Genomic DNA, 19,397 nt, shown 5'->3' with positions numbered 1-19,397 from the left:
GTACCCATCTCATACAGGAGGTTGGTCCTGGCACAGGTCCACAAGGGCTGTGCTGGCAGCACATCCCACCAGAGCTGTGGTAGATGGGCTGGTTCCTGTGATATCCCACGTGGATGACCCCACCGATGCTGGCACACGAGTCTTGCATCACCAACCCACCTGCAGGCTCCACTGCTTGCCCTGAGCATGCCTGGGAGTCAGGCTGAGGACTTCAGATGGGTGGCAATGTGCAGGCACCCTTGCAAACGTGCCCTGCAGTCAGGCTTATGAGTGATTGTTACTTTTAGGCACATAAAAAAAGAGCATTTGGAAGCTGATCTCAGAAACCTTCATCTTCTGAAGCTCCTGGCTTTGAGGCTGGCAGAGAGCAACTTGGTGATGATGTGTCTATTCTAGAAGCACTTTCCATGACAAAAACTAGAGCCCACACATCCAACAGTGTTCCAGGTGAGACTTTACACTGTGATCTTCTGCCCCTGGAGGTATGGTGGTCTATCCCTGGGATGATGTGTGATCACCGTATGGAAGAGAGTTTTTGGGTAGGATTAGAGCTCCTTAGACAAATAGGTTTTGCCAGACAACTGGATTTTCGACTTCCTGATGGCTATTTTTGCTGCAGAAACAGAAAGTTTTTTTCTCCTTTGAAATTTTATATAATTTTCATTTTCTTTCTCCTTGCTAATGATTATGGCACAGTTTTTCTGGCGTGTGATTGCTCCACCCCACCTCAGAGATAGCCTTGCTCCAGCCAGGATTGGGAAATCCCTAATCATGGCAGGATGTGAGCACCAGCTGTCTTGCTCTTGCATGAACATATATCAGCAGGCAGTGCAAAATGCTGCCAATTCAGAATTGCTCCTAAATTAGACGTCCATGCTGTGCAAGTGGAAATGACAGTTCAAGGGACAAACCAATATAGTCATCTTGGTATAAGGCTAATAAGAAGTAAAGCACTTCTAGAGCTGCACTTTCAGGGTGAAAAAGCGCTGTTTCAAGGTGCTTTGTTTTTCTATAGTAATTAAGAAATCATTATTCTTTTGCCCTCATGATTATAGACGATGTCTTTGGGAGACTGGCAGTCTCTTCTTGCTTCCCTCCCTCCACCCCATTTTAAAAACATTCATTGTTGCAGGAATATGTCTCTCAGGGCTGTTGGCCCAACTCCACTGCTGGTGTGTAAGGCTGATTGTCTTCAGAGGAGTCACACCAAAAATGCATTTGGCCTTTTGTGCTTGGAGTATAATTGGTGGAACTGGCTAAAATCCGGGTTTGTGAGCCTGCCATTACATCAAGGTCAACGTAATTTTCAACATGATTAGTGATTTGGGGTCCTCCAATTTAGGAGTGCAACTCAAGGTTCCTTAAACTGATCTTTCCTCCCAAACTTCAGGAATCTATCTGGGGTCTCAAGCAGGGCCCACCCAATCACCATTAGTCAATTCACCCATATTGTTGTTTATTAGTAACTGGGTTAGGTGACCTATAAAATTAGTCACTCTGAAAAGTCTTATGTATATTTTATACGGCAGCCATCAATATATTCACTTTCCTGTTGGTTTCAACCTGCATTTGAAGAGGTCTTGACCTCCCTTATTACATTTCTGAATGCTAAATTCCCATCACATTAGTGTGGATTACACCCGGAGCATCAAGATGTGATATATTCCCTAAGCATGATCAGCATAGTTATAATTAAGCAGTTTGGATCAGATCCTTATCTGGTGGAAATTGGTGTAGCTTCTCTGAAGGCAAGAGGGAAATGGACCCTATTTTGTAATGGCTGTAGCTCTGCAGATGAGTTCCTAATGATTTTATCTATGGCTATTAAAGATCCTCTTTGGTGATTATTTGTACAGCTGCATCTTTAGGACTTCATGACCTCACATAATCTCACAAGAGACCTTTTTGCCAGAGCAGCAGTGTGAAATGCTCTTAAAATGATTGAAAAATATATTGATTAAAACCGCGTGAAGGTTTTTCCTTGTCAGGAGCCTTACAAACACTCATCCATCCGCAATGTCCATGATGGCAGCACATGGACATCTCCCATTCCCTGGTCACAACCCCCTGCCAGCCCAGACCCTACACTTGCTGCTTCTGGCCTTCAGCAGCAGCAGTCAGAGGGTGGAAGCGAACGCCCACGTAGAAGACCTGGTATCTATGTTTCCACATCACAAAGCACGTCAGGAGGCACACCAGGGCTGCCACCAGGTTGAGGGCCATCTGCAGGAGCAGGTACAGGTTGAGCATGCTGGTAAGGCTGCCACAGTCAACTGCATCCTGGTAGGTGAAGGTCCTACCCAGGGGATCCACAGTGTCCAGTTTGCACTGGCAGGACTCGAGGACGGTGTCGCAGGTAAATTTTGTCATCTGCAGATAGTGGTGTGTGGCAAAAGCCACCGCCAAAACACAGGCAACCAGCCCCAGGGCACTCAGGAGAAAATACATCAGCTGAAAGAAAGGGAAAAACAAGAAGATGAAAGCGCTTTTTCCAGCTGCACAGAGGCTGAGGGATGCACAAGGAATGCATGCACATGTACTTTGCAGGGAATGCATGCATCCAATGGACTATCTGGAAATTGGATGCTTCAAGACAGCTTATGATGCCAAGTTCAGCAGGTCAACTCAAGAACTAGTAATTATGCCTTGTATATTTTATTTGAGTATTGCCTCACAATTTTGAGACCAAGAAATTGGTGTCTCTATACAGCCAGAAGCTGGAGAGAGAGAGGGAACAACTTCCTCTACCGTTGTACCTGCATTGACGAGACTCATAGTCATTAGCTGAGATAAATTAGTGCAGTTGCCTTGAAGCAGAGCTGAGCAGACTGAGGCTTGGGCTGACACCTTATCCCAGGCTGTGCTGAGCAGTAGGTGTTTCTGAAACTTTGCTCATGTGTTATTCCCGTCTCTAGGTTTGCATGCCCAAACAAATCTGATTTATACTTGCAAATCAGGCAAGCAAGGTGGCTAATCTCCCGCTCGTGGCCCGGTGAAGGCAGCCAGCCTGCTTGCTTCCCAGGCCCTGCTGTGGAACAGGAATGCCAATCTCCACAGGAAAGTGTGTGCTGTGCCCAACCTCCTTCCAAAAGTTGCCCCATAAACGTGGAGAAATCTTTCACAGGCGTGAAGGAGCAGTGAGCACCTTTCATTTCCTGTTGCTTCAGCGTGAGGAGGACAAGGGTCTGCTCGTGACCTCCACTGCATCTTACAACTGTGGCAGCTTGAAAATAGGGTGGCTTTTACCAAGAGTAGCTCTGCAGAGTCCACCCCCACAAACACACGGAAATTGGCAGCAACTCAGAGCCTTTGACACTCTGGGATGCACCTGAGAGTTTTGGATACCAGCACATATGGACTTCCCTTGCTTTTGATAGCTGGAACTGGCAGTTGCTGCACTGCATGCAAAGTATGTGTGAACGTATATTAAAATCATATTCTGTGTTGAGCCAAAATAGCGTTTTTGGTTCTGTTCAGCACTGTAAAAACATTTATTTTTCTTGGCGTCTTATCTGTCAGACACATGGCATGGTTGGGAATCTGTTATTTTAAACGGCAGCTTCTCTCTCTCTCTCTTAACCTCAATACCGCAAGCAAAATATCAATATAAAAGCATTTTTTATGACCTTGAAGCTCCAAGTATGTATGTCTTGATAAAATTCACACTCCTGGTGTATTTGTCTTATATCTACAGTGTGAATCAATCTTCTATTCAGTTGTCAGCTTGAAAAAAAAATAGTATTTGGGCTTATTGCAGGTCCTGAAGCACTATATACATTTTTCTCCTCATATCACTGAATTCTTACAGAAAGTTCTTAGTTTCCAAGACTTGGCTACTATTCAATCTAATGACTTCCCCTGCAGCCTTAAACCAAGGGCAGCTTCAAAATGAGGGTGGCTCTTATTAAATGCAATTACTTTACCCCTGCAGCTTTCAAGGCAAAGGTCCATGGGAAAGGTGAAGCCAGAAAATGAGGCCACCTCCTCATGTAAAGCTCACAGAAGATGGAGTGGTACTGACTGATGGAACCCCCTCCAAACAAAGATGTGGCAATTCATAAGCTGATGGCATTATTTTAAAAGATGGTGCAAATGTGTTTGCTGGGGAAAACAGAAAATGGGCAAACATGTCGGTTGTTCTGTGATGTAACCCTAGTGGGCTGGCTGGAAGTGCCTGGATTCGTCCCAGCAGAAGACAGAATCAGGCCTCCCTAATAAATGAGATACTAAGCCAAGACTACACGATTGTGCCTGATTGTCCCTTGGCAGGTATTTCATTTAGCTGCCAGCTTCTATCCAAAGTCAAGACACAACAGTATGGAATCCACAGCCTAAGCCATGTTCCAGGTAGAGTCAGCGAGAGTCTACCTGTTGTTTTCCAAAAGGAAGGAAATCTCAGCATCCAAATGCACAGGCAGCTCTTACAGTAATCCTCAGAGGCAAACAGAGATGCGTGGGGGACACAGGGCAATTTCCAAATAGCTTATTATTCTCACAAGATGTTTGCAGAGGAATCTCTCTGTGAGCTGCTGAAAATGAACACATTTCCAAATATCAAAGGTGAAGCAAATGCAAACAGTGCCTGTGAGGGAGCACAAGACAGTGAGTGCTGAGATCCCATCAGCAGATTAATCACATGCCAGACCTGGAGGCAACTTCAACATCACAAATACTACTGCGTGGTGGGCTCTGCCCAGGAACCAGAACTTGCCACTGGAAAACTGGTTTTCAGAGCCTCAGAGAAACAGGCACTGTGATTGCTGCTTAAATAGAAGGAGAAAAGGGAAGCAGGCACAGACAGTGTATGATGAGGTCAGAGCATGGCAGCTCATCCTTCTTCAGGTTCCTCATATGAGGAAGAGACATTTTAGCAACATTTACTGGCAGTAGTTTTGCTCCATGGCTAAAAGAAACAACTAATATAAGATGGCTCGAGTTCCTTATGGAAAAGGCTTCTCATAGTTTTCAGAGGTGGAAGGAGGAGGTTTGCAGATGTGGATCAGGGGACTCCTTTTGAAGGTGGTAGTGGTGGCTCAGGCACAAGGCTGTGCAGGGAACAGGAACCGTGGTGTGTCACGACATGGGCTGTGGGGCTCGGTGGGCAGGAGCAGAGGGTGTCACGCTACTGTGGCAGATGCTGTGATGAGGACCACAGGCAGATATTAGCACACAGCCCAGGAAGTCCACAGGATGTGTCCAGATTTTCCTCTGTGAGCCTGCTGTCCCCCCTGCAGGGCAAATCTACCCTCCCTTTGGCGGGGGGTCTCCCCTCCTCACGAGGTGCCGCGGGTACCCACAGGAGACTCAGGAAGGGACTTCTGCCGAAAGCAGTTCTCAGACCTCTTTCTTTTAACAGGATCCAGGTCTCATGCAAGTGTGAAATGAAAGAAGCAGCTGTCAAGAGAGAGGAAGGCACAGAGGACTGCACAGGTCTCCTCCTGTGTTCCACCCCAAGGGAGTCACTTGCAAGGTGACCATTGGGTCACCTTGAGGGTTGACTAAAATCCCCAGGCCAGTATGTGTGTGATCCTCTTCCCAAGTGATCCTTGGGATTTCGGGATGCTTATTGCACTCCAGGGAAACCCAGCCAAGATTTCCTTGCAGGATGGTGCTTGGCAGCTGTATGCAGCTTTGGTGGGAACCAGCCACCAGTGTGAGGACCTGGGCTGGCAAACAAGTCCCTAGAAAGACAGTCAGAGCAGATAGGGCTGAACTTGGTGCTGGATGAAGCATCAGGCCCCCAAGGAGAAATAGCTAATGTTGTTTTTTAAGTTCAGAGACAGCTTTTAACTCACATTCGAAGATTTGAGAAGTGATACTGGAGATGTAGATGAGTCCTATGTGATCAAAATCCTGGAGCGGACCTTTAGCTCCTACCTTGTTAAAATACCTAAAATGCCCTGAAGCCAGAAGCCATTTGTCCTGAGAGGCACTGTGGGATAACAGCTCCCAGAGGAGACATGGGACAGGAGAGGTGAACAGTCTGACAATGAAGGAGTTCTGTGGCATGCTGCATTAGGAGATGCTGGGAAGGGAGATTCTGGGGTGGAGGGTGCTATGGGGGGCTATTGACTGACCCAAAAGTCTTTCAAGAGGGATTTTAGCTCTAATTCTGCCAGGTCATGAGGAGTGGCCCACTTTTACATCACCTGGGGAGCAATTTAAAAACGTTTATTTTCTTACGGGGGGAGCGATGGCTCACACTCCTCCCTGTCAGGGTGGGCGGTGTTGCTAAGGGTGGCAGAGACACCCAGGCTGCCCAGCCTGACACGCCGTTCCCGAAACGAGGGATGACTCCCTTCCTGCCTGGATGCCAAGTTCAATTTAATGCCGCAGGGCAAGCAATAAAAAGCCTGGTGTGGCAGCTCCCGCCCAGCCCAGCAGCTCCCTGGGCAGCCGTAACACTCAGCTTGGGGGTGTAAAGGTGACGGGGCGAGAATGCAAAGGCAGTCAAAGGGCAGAAACAATTGTTCTTCTTCTCCCTTTCTTTATGTAAGTATGGGAGAAGCTTGAGAGAGTCACAAAAGACACACCGGTGTCTAATTTGTAAGGGAGGATGGGTGCCAGGATTGGAAAAGCTGCTCCTTGCATTTTGTTTCCTTCTGCCTTTCTCGGCTAACAATGACTGTTATTTTGTGCTGCTTGTGTTGGTATTTTTCTCGGTTATTATGTGTCTGCAAAATATTAAGAGCCTTGAAAATTACTTTAATAAGGAAAAATAGTCCAGAAAAAATGGTGTTAAAAACAAGCATTCTCAGCCTTGCTCTTCTAGTCGCTTACCAGCGTCAGCAAAGCAGTTTTGGAAGCAAAGGTGGGGTGTGGTGCATAGTTTCTGCACCTCTCTTGCAACGCTCAGATGGGAATTTGCTTTGTGGGAGAATGCATGTCCCCATGCTTTCCTAGTACTCTCCCATTAAAAATTAAAACTTGATTTAAGTAGATGCATATTATGCCACACTACTTCTTACTCTGCTCACTATCTCTACTTAATCTACTTAAATTCTCAATCTTTCACTGAACACTTCCCAGATTATTCCAATTCTGTGAATCTGAATTTCCTTGAAATTCCTAAAAATGGCAAATAACATAGTATCTTGTTCTGATTTGAAATGTTTGTTATTAGAGTTTCCCCTTTATAGGCTACAGTTTCTTCCTTGGCTGCCTGGAAAGTAACAGAAAACCATTCTTGCATTTCAGGTGCATTCTCACTTCGTTTCCTGTGGTCTTAAAAATATCCCTTGCACCAACTGTTCTGATTATAAGAAACAAAAAAAGTGTTCAGAAAAAGTCAAGGTACCTTTACTGTGAACTGCACACACGTCTTCTCATCGGGTTGGTACGAAATACAAAGCATAAGAAATCCCACTAGGGACACCAGACAGACCTACAAGGGAAAAGATATAAAATGTGTCAAGGTTAAAAAAACCCAAAAAACCTACAAAACACAAAAATACTTTTTTTTCCCCCAAGCCAAAACACCTTTCTGTGTAGCAGGGCCATAACTCAAGAAGCGGCATGGAAGCAAAGTCATCAAAGACACAGCCCAGCAATAGCCTCTAGGATGTTTGTGGAGTTTTTGTCCGTACAACTAACTATCAAAAAAGAGCAAAAGGCTTATGAAAGCTTGCAAGCCCAAAGAGCACCACCCTATGTACCTCTGGGTGCTGACAGGGTTTTTATGTCACCAGTGCAAGTTGTAAATCACTAACCAAAGCTGCTGCTGGATATGAGGCAGCAGAGTTTATAGCAGAGGTTTTCACCCTCTCCTAGAGCGGACACCTTACTTACAAGACATCTATCTCCCCTGCAATCTGAAACTGTGTTTTAGCCCTTGGCAGTAATTGCTGAAGGTTAACAGTAATGGAAAAGTATTTATGCACTTTATTATTAATTTAGCTGTCTTTGTTATTAATTCTGGATTTATTTGCAGAAGCAGATGCTCACGGGTAGGCATTTTCCAGCCAGGTAAGGAGGGAAGATCCTGCTCTGAGGAGCTACTCCAATAAATATAATTTGCTTAAAAATGGGGGGACACATGATACCCCTACTGTTCTGAGCACTCCAGTCAAGTGACCTGAGGTTGTGTCAGGGAAGCCTTCGGTTGGATATTAGAAAGAGATTCTTTCCCCAGGGGGTGGTTGGCACTGACCAGGCTCCCCAGGGCAGTGGGCACAGCACCGAGGCTGACAGAGCTCCAGGAGGGTTTGGATGACGCTCTCAGGCCATGGTGTGACTCTTGGGGATGGGCCTGTGCAGGGCAAAGGGTTGGACTCAATTGTTTGGGGCCCTCAGCAGATTCTGTGATTCTGTTATATTAGGAGCATCTTGGTTATAAATGCTATTAAATTCTCAGTGACTACACCAAGATTCTATATTTTTCTATCTCCTTCATTTTAGTCTGGGAGTTTGGAAGACTTACTAATTTGAGACTTTCTGCTTTCCTCCCAGAGCAATGGGATTTGCCCTCTCGGGCCAGACCCATGTGGGGCTACGCCATGGACTGCAGGCCTCTGTCCCAGCCCCATCCCCACCTGCTCATTGCATGTGCTGTGCACTTCCAGATTTCCAGCTCCATAGGGGACTGCTTGACCTGCAGTGAAAAATGCACAGCTGTGCTATTAGACAGCAACAGCTAAACACATCCCTTTCACGATCTGATGTACAAAATACCAAACTTTTGGTGCCTGGATTGCTGCTGTAAGCCCAAAACAGCAACCCTGCAAAGGAAGAGTAATTCTCAACACACAGAGAGCTGTTCCCTCAAGAACCTGTGTGATTAATAACACTTTTCCCCAAAAAGTTTTATTTCATGTCATTTCAGTAGGATATGAATAGGAAGTATTGCCCGAGAACATTTCTAAAGAAAGCATCAGTATTATTTACTCCTTTCCATGTCATGTGTATTTATATTCTGGTCCTGTGACTTACACACTGCCTCCAATTTATTTGTTTCTTTCTTTTTATTGTTGACAGCCGTGGCTGACAGGGTTGTCGGGGGAAAAAACAACCTTTCTTGTCAAAGGTCCCTCAGTGCTGTTTTTTTTTTTTTTGCCCTGTAGTGGTTCTATCTGACTCCACCATGTTTTATTTCTCAGGATTAATTGCCTATGTCCTTGGTCCTTTGCACTGTATATTAATCTTTTAATTCAATTAACATGCCCATAAAACTTAAATCTTAAGGAGATCCTATCTCTAGTAATATCCAAATGATAAACTCCCCCAGTGGCAGTAGTGGCTGAAGGAAAGAACCTGCAGCAAGAACTAAAATAAATAATGCTTAAATACACTCACTTAACATCACATCCCCCAAATGCACGAGAAATCAAAGGGGCTTCTCACGTCAAAGCTGGGCCTAAGCATTTTCAGGACCTGGTGCTGAAGGATCCTGTTATGAGCAATAAATCAAATTTGCTTTGCTTCAGCCACACTAGTGGGCATTTACACTTGTATGGACTGAGGGCCAGATTTGCCTCCAGGTTACTCCCGTGAGACATCATGGGACTGTTCCCACTCCCTCGCTCCCGTTCCCGTTAAACCACAGACAGCCGACAGAGCTGCACTTATATCCGAGGGCACAGTCAGATACCAATGGTGGAATTTTCTCTCTCCCATCAAATGCCTCGTACAACTTTTGCAAAAGCCCTGCCAGCTTCCAGTGCGGCAGGATCAGACCTCCCTATTCAGAGAGCTTCCCATACAAAAGGCCATCGTTTAAAAGGATTTCTATTCCTGCATGTGCTTTCTAAAGTTCCTCTGGGATTTAAATAACATACTCAGGGATACTTGAAGAGGCACATTTGTAGAGAGGTATTTATAAAAGATTACACTGGGTCAGGATTCTGGCAAGTGTTGGCCAGGATATTTCAGAAGGCTTAAGTATTTCTTTTATAACAATATAGCAATATTTTTTTTAAACCATAGATGTGTATTTTTTATAAGTGGTGGTAAAAAATAACGTTGCTGAGAATTATGACTCACATATGTTTTACATTTCAGTTCTTTAAAGGCAAATTCACTCCTTGGAGGAAACCAAAGTATGGAACATTTATATAGGAAACAGCTTTATGCTTCTATTTTATATGTTATTAATAGATCAGTTTTGAATTATACCTGTGAAGTGCAACAGAATAACTATAAAAATCCTCCTGGTAAATATTTTTTAGGACCTGCTAAGTGACTAAAACAGCTTCAGGCACGTTATGGATGCTGTTGATGCTGATTGCTAAGTAGCATAAGGTAATCCTGCATCCTAGTCCTTCAATAGCCACTGCAATATCCCAGTGTGGAGCAAACTTTTCCTATGCCTTATTGACTAAGCACACAACATGAAACGCAATTGAACTTGTTTTAGCACGTGTTTGCCACCAATCGATGTGCATTTGTTACACAGATGAAATGGATTCTGTGAGACCTGCAGGATGGGCAGTTAATTAGATCAGCTTCGGCAAACCCTTATCTAGAAATCTGGAAATCTGCATTTCTATGCTGAGCGAATTTCGACTCAGGTTTATTTCAAGATCCTGTTTCAAAATTTCCATATGGGCTTAACACACCCTTTGCTGAATTGGTAGTGACGGGAAAGGTTATCCAAGGAAAGAATTTAATTTTAGGGAAGTGCTGTCTAGAAAAAGACCCAAATGTGATACAGAAGTATTTAGGAAAGGTAAGGATTTAATTTTGCTTAAGGCATACCCTGTGAAATCCCCCAGGTCACAACTCAGGGAAAACAGCTATTTACTAGTGTTGGCTGAAAAATTGAAAAGTTTATGCTGTACAAAATTTTTAATACTATTTCTTTTTTTGTGGGAAGCAGTAGATATTCCTTCCATTGGGCAGGAATTCCTCAGGGCTCAAAAGTGACTTAAGAATGTTTGATTTTTAGCCCACAATCAAAACAGAGTTAGAAATTTTCCAGGTTGATCCCTCCCCAAAGAGGGCAAGAGCCTGTTGTCATGAGAACTGAATCGAGTTCTTATAGATTTCATCAGGAACGGGACCAGATTTAGGAGTGAGACCCAGTGGATTTACCTGGGAGGATCTCTGCTCACTCACATCTGGTCCTGCAAGGACTGAGCACAAGGTGTATGAGCAGCACCAGGACCCCACGTGGCAGTGATGAAGATGGTTGTGTATGGTGTGTAATTGGGGGAAATAGGAACATGTAGGGCACAAATTTCCGCTGTGGTTTGCATTCATTATCTTTGCACAGCAACGTATTAACGTGGTTTGCTTTTATTCTGAGAGATTTCAAAACCACAGATTGCTCTAATCTGTCTCCATCTCTCCCTTATACACTTGTGAAACTAGTTTTCCTTTTGTTATTGCTGCAGATTTAGCCCAAATGTAGAATAAATGGTTTTCTGTAGCAAAGTACCTCCTACCCCGAGCACCTTGAAAACCTTCGCACGTGAGGCTGGTAAAGCCAGAGAGGTGGACACATCCACCAAGAAATGAAGGAAGGAGGCAAAAGCCTGCTTCAAAGGAGCATCTTGGGTCTAAGCCACATCACAAGACAGATGCTGCAAACACTCAAAAAGACACAGTATAGCTCATCTGCTCTTTATATGGGGGCTTGTTAGCAAGAACTCCTGGAGCAACCTTTAGGGACAGAAAGCAGACCTGCTGGAGGACAACGCAAATATACACAGTGCAAAGCCACACAGCATCGCTGAGACCCACAGGGGGACTCCTCTTGTTTAATAAGAATGTAAACTCAAACTTCAGGGGAAAACTGCTGTAAGTAGAATCAGGAAAAAGTTTCCATTATGGACAAGCTCACTTCAAGACACTGTGGATTTTTCTGTTTGTAGGGACAAGGGTAAAGAATGATCTCTTGAAGGTGTCTCTGAAGTCTCTGGCTCACCCTCAGAAATGATACTTGGCTTGAAGGCTCACCCACTTTATCAGATATGGTAAAGCTTAGCTCCCATCTACACCCTGGGAGAAGCCACGTTATCCACCCAATCTAACACTCGCACTGGACACAGCTTTGATGCAAGAAAAAACATGTCACTGTTGGCTTTGTAATTATAAACCTGGGTCACCTCTGGTGTCAGGCATCTGTACAGGCCATTGCAGACAGCAGCACTGGAGTTCAGTCACTTTATGAGGTTTGAGGAAGCTGTGAGGAAACTGAGATGTCAGTGGTGCTGCAGGCAGCTTTGATCAGCCTCAGGTCAGCCTGGGTGTCACTACCACGTGTAAAAGAAGCCAGTCTGCCACACTGAGGTATTGTGTCTTAATGGGTTTTTTCCCCTTATAGACTTCTTGTTAAATTTAAAGACAGTCTAGTTGCATATAAATTACTTCTAGAAAAAATAGCTGTAATAATAAGGAAAAACATGTATATTGTGGTTGCAGGCAAAGGCCATCATCATCTAGGAAATCATTCTCTTAACAGCCATAAAATCCACAATAACTGTCCATCCCTGCCCCACCTACAGAATAAAATAACGATGTCTTTACCACAGGTCCCTTCAAGCCATGCAATAACACACCAAGGCAGATGTACAACTTTCTTTTAAATCCTGTAAAGTCATCAAAACCGTGCAAGAACATTCATAATCAAATGGAATCTTATTTTCCCATTATTATCTTTGCTGTTTGAGTCAGTTGCTCAGCAGTGAGAATGGTTCATCACCTGTGCTAAGGCAAGATTGAATTCCCACAGCAAAGGCTACAATGGATTACACAGCCAGGAGCTGCAGCTCCAGTCCATTACTGCTGCTGGATCAGAAATGCAGTCCTGGGTGAACAAACGCTCGAGGGGACAAAAACATAAAATACAATCAGGCGTTCCCAGAGCTAGCAGTGATGCTCAGCCTGAGAAGTGCAGCATGGCTGAGAGTGCTGCCGTGGCTGGGAAGCGATGGAAAGCCACCATCTCCATAGTCATGAGGCTACTCAGGCTGAGGAAAACTGTTTGGTTCCCCCCCTCCAAATTTTACCTAGGCTTTTAGCACATTTTGCTCATTGCTAGATTATGTAATCCAGCCAGGAATTCTGATTTCCACCCTCTTTCCCCTTGAGTCTGCAGCCAGACCAGGGGTCAAACCACAGAGGTGCCCAGGATTAGACAAGCCCTTGGCCAGGTATCACACAGACCTCAGGTATGCAGTTACCTTCTCAAACCATTCTTTCAGAACATTAAAACACTTTTTTCTCCCATCAAAGTTTTCCACTCTATGCCTGGTCGAAGTAAAAGTATGGATTTGAGTTAACCAATGCATAATTCCTTTTAGAAGATGGTGAGATTTAAAGGCAGAGGGCTCTGAAGAATACAGCTCTGGTGTTACACATATATATAGCTCTAAACAAGCACTGGGAACCTCACCATTGCATATTTTGGGCAGCATACCTCGTTGGATACCATCCAGAGTTTCATATGCTTTGGAGAAGATTCAATTAAATACCTAAACTTACAGGCTCTTCCCTCAAACCTTTTGATGTTTGCCCATGGCTAATTGAAGCTAGCCTATATAAAAAAAATGGATACCTGAATGACTGTAATTTCCTGCTATGATGGTACCAGGTTTTAAGTGTCACTTTTTATTAAAAATTGGTTTCCCTAATAACAAGCAAAAGTTAAAAATCCAGCGAGGCTGTGTAGGAAGTAAAGCCTCACTGAAAGCCACCTCCAGAATTGTCAAAAGCAATAACAAAAAAAACTCAGCAAGGGGCCAGGGTTAACAAGAAAGTGTCTCTCTCCTTTCAGGCTTTAAAAGAGAACACATTTCAGGGTGGCTTAAACAGTCAGTCATCCCCCATATCAGTATGGAAAGGGATCAGTTGCCTCTTGCTCTAGCTGGGGATGCTTCCCAATTATTGACAGGTACAGCAAATCCTTTCTGCCCCAGAGGAGGACAGGTCTACCCGACCCGAGCTAATCATCAGGACACATTTACCCCAATTCCTAACTTAGATCACTTTATAGCACAGTATTATCCTTTTTTTCCCTCAGGTGCCTGTATACAATGCTTCATCCTTTCAGCATCTGTCTCACAATCACATTCTCAAGGCTTCACACTTAGATACATCATTGTACCCACATTCAGGATGAAAATCCCAACTCCTGGTTTCTCCCTGTTACCATCCTCTACCATTTCAAAGTTCAAATACCTTGCACCATTCCCTGATCCAGCCATGTAATGCTCTTTCTCTCTCTCTTTCCTTATCTCCTGCAAACTGTCTCTCACAACTGGATTTTCCAGCCATCATGGGATCTTCATCTCACCTATCCTTGTCTGTGAGTTTCTCAAAGCAAAGAATTTGCTTCCTTTGCTGAAGGTTTTGCCTTAAGTCTTTTTAAAGGTTTTTCAAAAGAAATTATAATAACTTACAGAGACATAAACATTTCTGACTCCGGGTAAATGAAGATTGATTAAATTGCTTTTTCAGTTAAAATCTGCCTGCCTTTTGCACCACAAAGCAAAGCACCACATCAGCCTTACTCCACTAAGACAGGGAAGCCAATGCTTGAATGCTGATCCCAAAAGGCAACAAGCCACGTCCACCCCTGGAGTAAAGTTTAGGGCCCTTCTGGCCTGAGGAAACACTTGGGGAGATGGAGAAGGGCCAGAGCAGGGAGAAGTATCAACCTCCTGGGCTGGGGGCTCAGCCCATGGCAGACCTTTTGAGATGCTTTTTGCAACAAAATCAGTGACAGCTTGAGCCACAGTTGCTACCTTGAGCTACTCGAGGAACAAGTTTTTTTATATGTTTTTAAAAGTCCCAATTTTATGAACATCTCTCTCTCTCTATATATATATATATATTTAAAATAATTTTCTGACAGAAAGAATAAACACCCTGGATAATCATCTCTGATGAGCACTTCTGTAACTTTCTTAACTGCCTGAGTCTGCAAAACAGGGCTGGAAGGGATCTTGCCTGTGAAAACTCTGATATTCTCCACTTTTGATCACAGTGGAAATAATCTAAGAGCAGATTTTTAAAGGAGAAATACATCTTTTCTTCTTCTGGGTGTCAAAAGGCCACAAGCTAATGAAAAAGAATGAGAAAGATACCATTAATATCTACTGTTTCTGCAACACTTTCCATCCCAGCATCTCAAAGCAAGGGGTGACGGATGGCCACTATTAACCCCACTTTGCAGGGGAAATAACAAAGTCTCAGCAAGGTTAAGTAACTTGCCCAAAGCTACCCAGCAAGTCAGTGGTAAGACACAGGGGGAAAAAAATAAAGCCCTGCACTCATGGGTGGAGTTGTGAAGAGTTTGTCCAAGCTCCTGCAATACAGCAAGAAGGAAGAGACTGCCAGGGTGGTCCAGCTTGCAGTTTGGGGTCAGGACAGTCTCATGGAGGAGCCAGGCAACTGCTTCAGACCTTGGCATCTTCATTGTAAATGGCTACAGGCAGGTGAAACAAATGCCACCCTCACTGTTTTTAGTTGCATTTATTTGCCTGTCCCTAGCAATGGGGCAGAGGTGTTTTACAGGGAACAGGCTGTTGAAGCAGAAGTGGTAAATCATGTAGGCTCTGTGGTTTTTCTGTCCATAAACCTTTTCTCTGGTTTCTGGCTAATGCCCCACAGATTTTGGACTAAACTAGTGGGTCTTAACTGGGTTTCAAGGTGAAATGCCTCTGATGCAATGCAAGCTGCACCCTTTCCTTCTGCAGGAGTTCTGAGGTGCACCTTGGAACCATCTTGGACTCCCTGTCAGCAGATCCCTGGCCACATTTACCGGTGAATCCAATCCCTGTCCTGTGCTATCCTCACAAATTGAGACAGTCAGATTTGGAACCCATTTAATTCATTCTACCTTGCCTGGTTTTCCTCAGCAGCATTTTACTCCGGCTGCTTCGCTAAATAAAGTTCCTTTTCATTCATGGTAATGCACTAAAGCACTTGATTTTCAGCAAGGAATGGTGTCACCATTTTGCCACTAATAAAGAAGAAAAAAAAATAGCTTTCAATCAATCAGGGTCTATTTAACACATTAGCAATTTTCCTTCATTTTTCTGTCATCCTGCATTAACAGACGCGGGGTCAAATCCCGCCCTGGTGTAATTCCAAAGGAGTAACACTAGGAATGAGCTTCACCCATTATCTCTAATGTTGCTAAAAAGGTCTCAATAATAGATTTTTTAAGTTCTTGATTCTGAATACTAATCAAGTCCTTTAAAAAGAGCACTTGAGTGGGATGCTACTAAAACAAATATGCTCTGGTATTTTACACCACATCATTCTGCTCTGCTGTTCATTTCTGGGTGAATATGCGAGCTTTGGGAAGTCACTTTCTGCCACGAGGTTTGATCTCAAGCAGCACATGGATCATCTATCCCTACCTATATTCCCTCCATGCAGCCCAAGAGACAGCCCATAGGACATCCAGCCACACGTAGGTCCCCAGCCAAGGGTCCTCCTTCTGAGACCAGTTTCCACCAGTTCTCCAGAGGCTGGTCCTCCTCACACACCCCATCACAGCTCACCAGCAGCACCCTGTGACCCACACAGCCAGAAACTCCAGCTCAGCAGCTCCTGGCCATCTCCATCCAATGTCCCAGTGGGCACTGAGTACCACCAAGACATCACAGCACAGGAACAAAGTAAATGCAGGACCATGTCCTGCCTTTTGCCCCTCAGAGATGTGCTTTGCTCTGCTGCACAGATGCATCGGCCACAGCCAGCGCTTCACACGGGATCTCTTGGTGGGGCTGCACCACCACCTCATCCTCTCCTTTCTAGCACCAAGTTTCCCTTTTACTCCCCTCTTTCCCTTCTGCTTCGGGCTGAGGGTACAGGAGAGCAGTGTGGTTGCCCAGGAGCCTGTCTGGCCACATGCCCCCCAGCAGTCAGTCCCTGTCATCACCCTGAGGGTAAACAGGGGGGCACCAAGAGCCATTTTGAGCCAGGGAGGGATCAAACCACGCTTGAATGTGCTGGTGACTCACCATCACACCAGAGTCCCCAAGGTGAGAGTCACCATGTGACTCAAAGCATAGGTGCAGCCACCCTTCCCCACGGGGCCCTGCCTGGGCACCCTGGAACACAAATCAAACAAAGCCCTGACCCCCACAGCCAGCACAGTCCCAGGAGATGAGTTCTCCCAGCGGTTATCCTGGTTGGCTGGTGAGTGCAAAACATCACCACCACAACTGAGAGCTGAGTTTTGCTTTGAGTTAGGGATTATCTCAGGAACGCACACGGCAAGTTCTGCCTAATTTTCAGGGGCAACTCCGAAAGCAACGGAGCTTTGCCTTGTGTGGGCATCTAAATATCACTACTGCTGGCAGCTGCTGCTAAGACAGAGAGGGGTTAGAGCTCTGTTTTCAGAAAGCAGTGACTTTGGTGGGTTTCCAGGCCTCCCTGAGGGAGATCAGGCATATGTGGATGTCTCAGATTGATGCTGCTTGGGGCACTGATGACATTCACATGGGCCAGGGGCCACTTCCATGGCTTTTCTTGTATTCCTGGCTGTACACTAGTTCAGCCCAGCTCACTCTTTCCCCACCTTTTCCACTTGAAAAAGCTATTTCAAACCTGGGATACTACTAGTGTTGCCTGGAATAATCTGACCTCCAGAATCCCCAAAATGAACAAGAGGAACAAGCATGTCACATGTAGCTATTTTACCATCTGCATTCCCCCCAGTTTGTAACTGTGAAAACCCCAGGAGGATCTTGGGGGACAGGCTCTTGCCCCACAAAACATCACTAAGCTCTTAGATGCCTCTTCAATCAGAAGAGAAATATGAAGAATGAGATGAGCAAGAGGAGCTCTTTCTTAGGCAGCTCAGGCCCTGCTCCTTCCACCCTCTGAAGGGCCACCCAGCAGGATTAATACAGCAAACCCCAATCAGTTCATGTGATCAGGTAGTCTCCAGCTAGCAAGGAATTATATTCCCAGGAGATGCTCCCATAGCTGTTTAGCACTTTGAGGAATTTTAAGTACCTAAACATGAATTTATTTGCTGGGAATTTTTACAGTCTAACAACACCCAGAACTGTGCTAACACATCAGGATATACTTTCAGGATATATTTTCCTGACCAGGGAAAAAAACTGCATGCTAAATTACACCCACAGCACATCCCAGGCTCATCACTACCACAACCCTGTCTCTCCACGGACAAAACCCACGTGTCCCCGAGCATGCCCAGCCAGTAGTCTGTCCCGCCCAGGGGGGAGAAGTCAGGAGCAGAGGGCAGGGAGGGGGTTAAATCCCGGCGGTTCTCCAGCACAGCACAGCGAGGAAGCTCAAGAGACTGCCGTTCCTCTCCTCGCCCTAGCTGAAAGTTGCGAGTTACAAAGTTATGCTCTCACTCCCAAAACCTGATGGTTATGGTTTGGTGGGGAAAGAGGGAAGGCAGCGTAAGTAATCAACATTTTTTTTTTTCAGCATCACCAGGCAGGAGTTCATCGCAAAGCACAAGCTAATATATATATACATCTAGTCAAACAGCAACCCTGTATTTTGTTTCAGGTCTGTTGAGTATTGCAGGGAAGAATACGAAAGATTGTGTTATTCTGCAGGAGCAGTTTCCTCGGGAAAGTACACCCAGACATTTAATCCCAGGAATATTTATAGTTAGCATAACTCAAATGGTGTTGTGCATGCAGTTGGTTAGTCTAAAGTGGAGCGTCATGCAGCTTGCATTAATGCTGGCAAAGGCACTTTATGGAGAAACAGACTTTATGCTTACAATTATCCCAGCCCAATATGGAGTGTCTCTGACTAGCAGAGAAGAGCTGATGCCTGCCATAAGGAAGCCCAGCACTGTTACAGAGGTGCCTAGTGCCAACTGCAACAAAGCAAACAGCAGCGGGAAACGGCAGCCACAACAAGTGTGGGATTCCTCCTCCTGGCCAGCTTTGGGATCCCCCTTGGCTTTCTTCTGCTTCTTCTTCTTCATCGCCGGCTCCTGCGTCTTGCTCGAGTCGGTGCTTTTCTCCCCTTCGGCTGCCTTCCCTGTCTGGTTACTCGGGGACGTGCCGTGCTGGGCTTTCTTCTCCTGCTTTCCCATGCCGAGGATCTTTAGGATCTCACGTGCGTGTGTGTGTTCGCGAGCGCGCCGATGGGGGTGGGATTTTTTTTTTTTTTTTTGCCCCCCAAAGCTCCGCTTTGTGCTGGCTGAGTTGTTCCTGGTATTTGAATCAAGGAGGCTGAACAAATATGGAAAACATTTGGAGCAGATTGTCATAGCTTCGAAATGCCACATATAGCCCAGAGAAGAGGGGGATTTGAGGGGGGTAGCGCACTGCCAACGTGCAGGCGCCGGGCTGGCTGTGCACACAGGGATAAGGATGAGAAGTGCCACGGCTACACAGGTGTGAGCACTTGTGTGTGTGTGTGTGTGTGTGTGTGTGTGTGTGTGTGTGTGTGTGTGTGTGTGTGTGTGTGTGTGTGTTTGTGGAGGAGCTGGCCAGGCAAACAGC

General features: G+C 45.3%; 1 protein-coding gene across 1 annotated transcript; it reads right to left on the bottom strand.

Moving 5' to 3' along the window:
• Positions 1-302: 302 nt before the first annotated feature.
• On the bottom strand, positions 303-19,139 carry SSPN (sarcospan). Its single transcript, XM_051772486.1, has 3 exons — positions 18,665-19,139; positions 7,298-7,384; positions 303-2,451 (listed from the first exon to the last, which is right to left on the bottom strand). Exons 1-3 carry the CDS (start codon positions 18,983-18,985, stop codon positions 2,083-2,085), a joined length of 777 nt encoding a protein of 258 aa, XP_051628446.1. The 5' UTR covers positions 18,986-19,139; the 3' UTR covers positions 303-2,082.
• Positions 19,140-19,397: the final 258 nt, after the last annotated feature.

Source organism: Manacus candei, unplaced genomic scaffold (genome assembly GCF_025592945.1).
Source record: "Manacus candei isolate 608988 ecotype Guabito, Panama unplaced genomic scaffold, ASM2559294v1 h1tg000153l, whole genome shotgun sequence".
In the NCBI taxonomy this organism is placed as follows: Eukaryota; Metazoa; Chordata; class Aves; order Passeriformes; family Pipridae; genus Manacus; species Manacus candei.
This window is presented reverse-complemented; position numbering and strand designations above follow the sequence as displayed.

Bases quoted from the DNA above. Each gene is read 5' to 3' on its own strand.
- SSPN (XM_051772486.1), bottom strand. From the start codon at position 18,985: ATGGGAAAGCAGGAGAAGAAAGCCCAGCACGGCACGTCCCCGAGTAAC. The intron at 7,385-18,664 runs GTAAGCATAAAG...TTTCCCTTGTAG, and splicing joins CATATTGGGCTGGGATAATT to GTCTGTCTGGTGTCCCTAGT. The intron at 2,452-7,297 runs GTACCTTGACTT...CCTTTCTTTCAG, and splicing joins GTGTGCAGTTCACAGTAAAG to CTGATGTATTTTCTCCTGAG.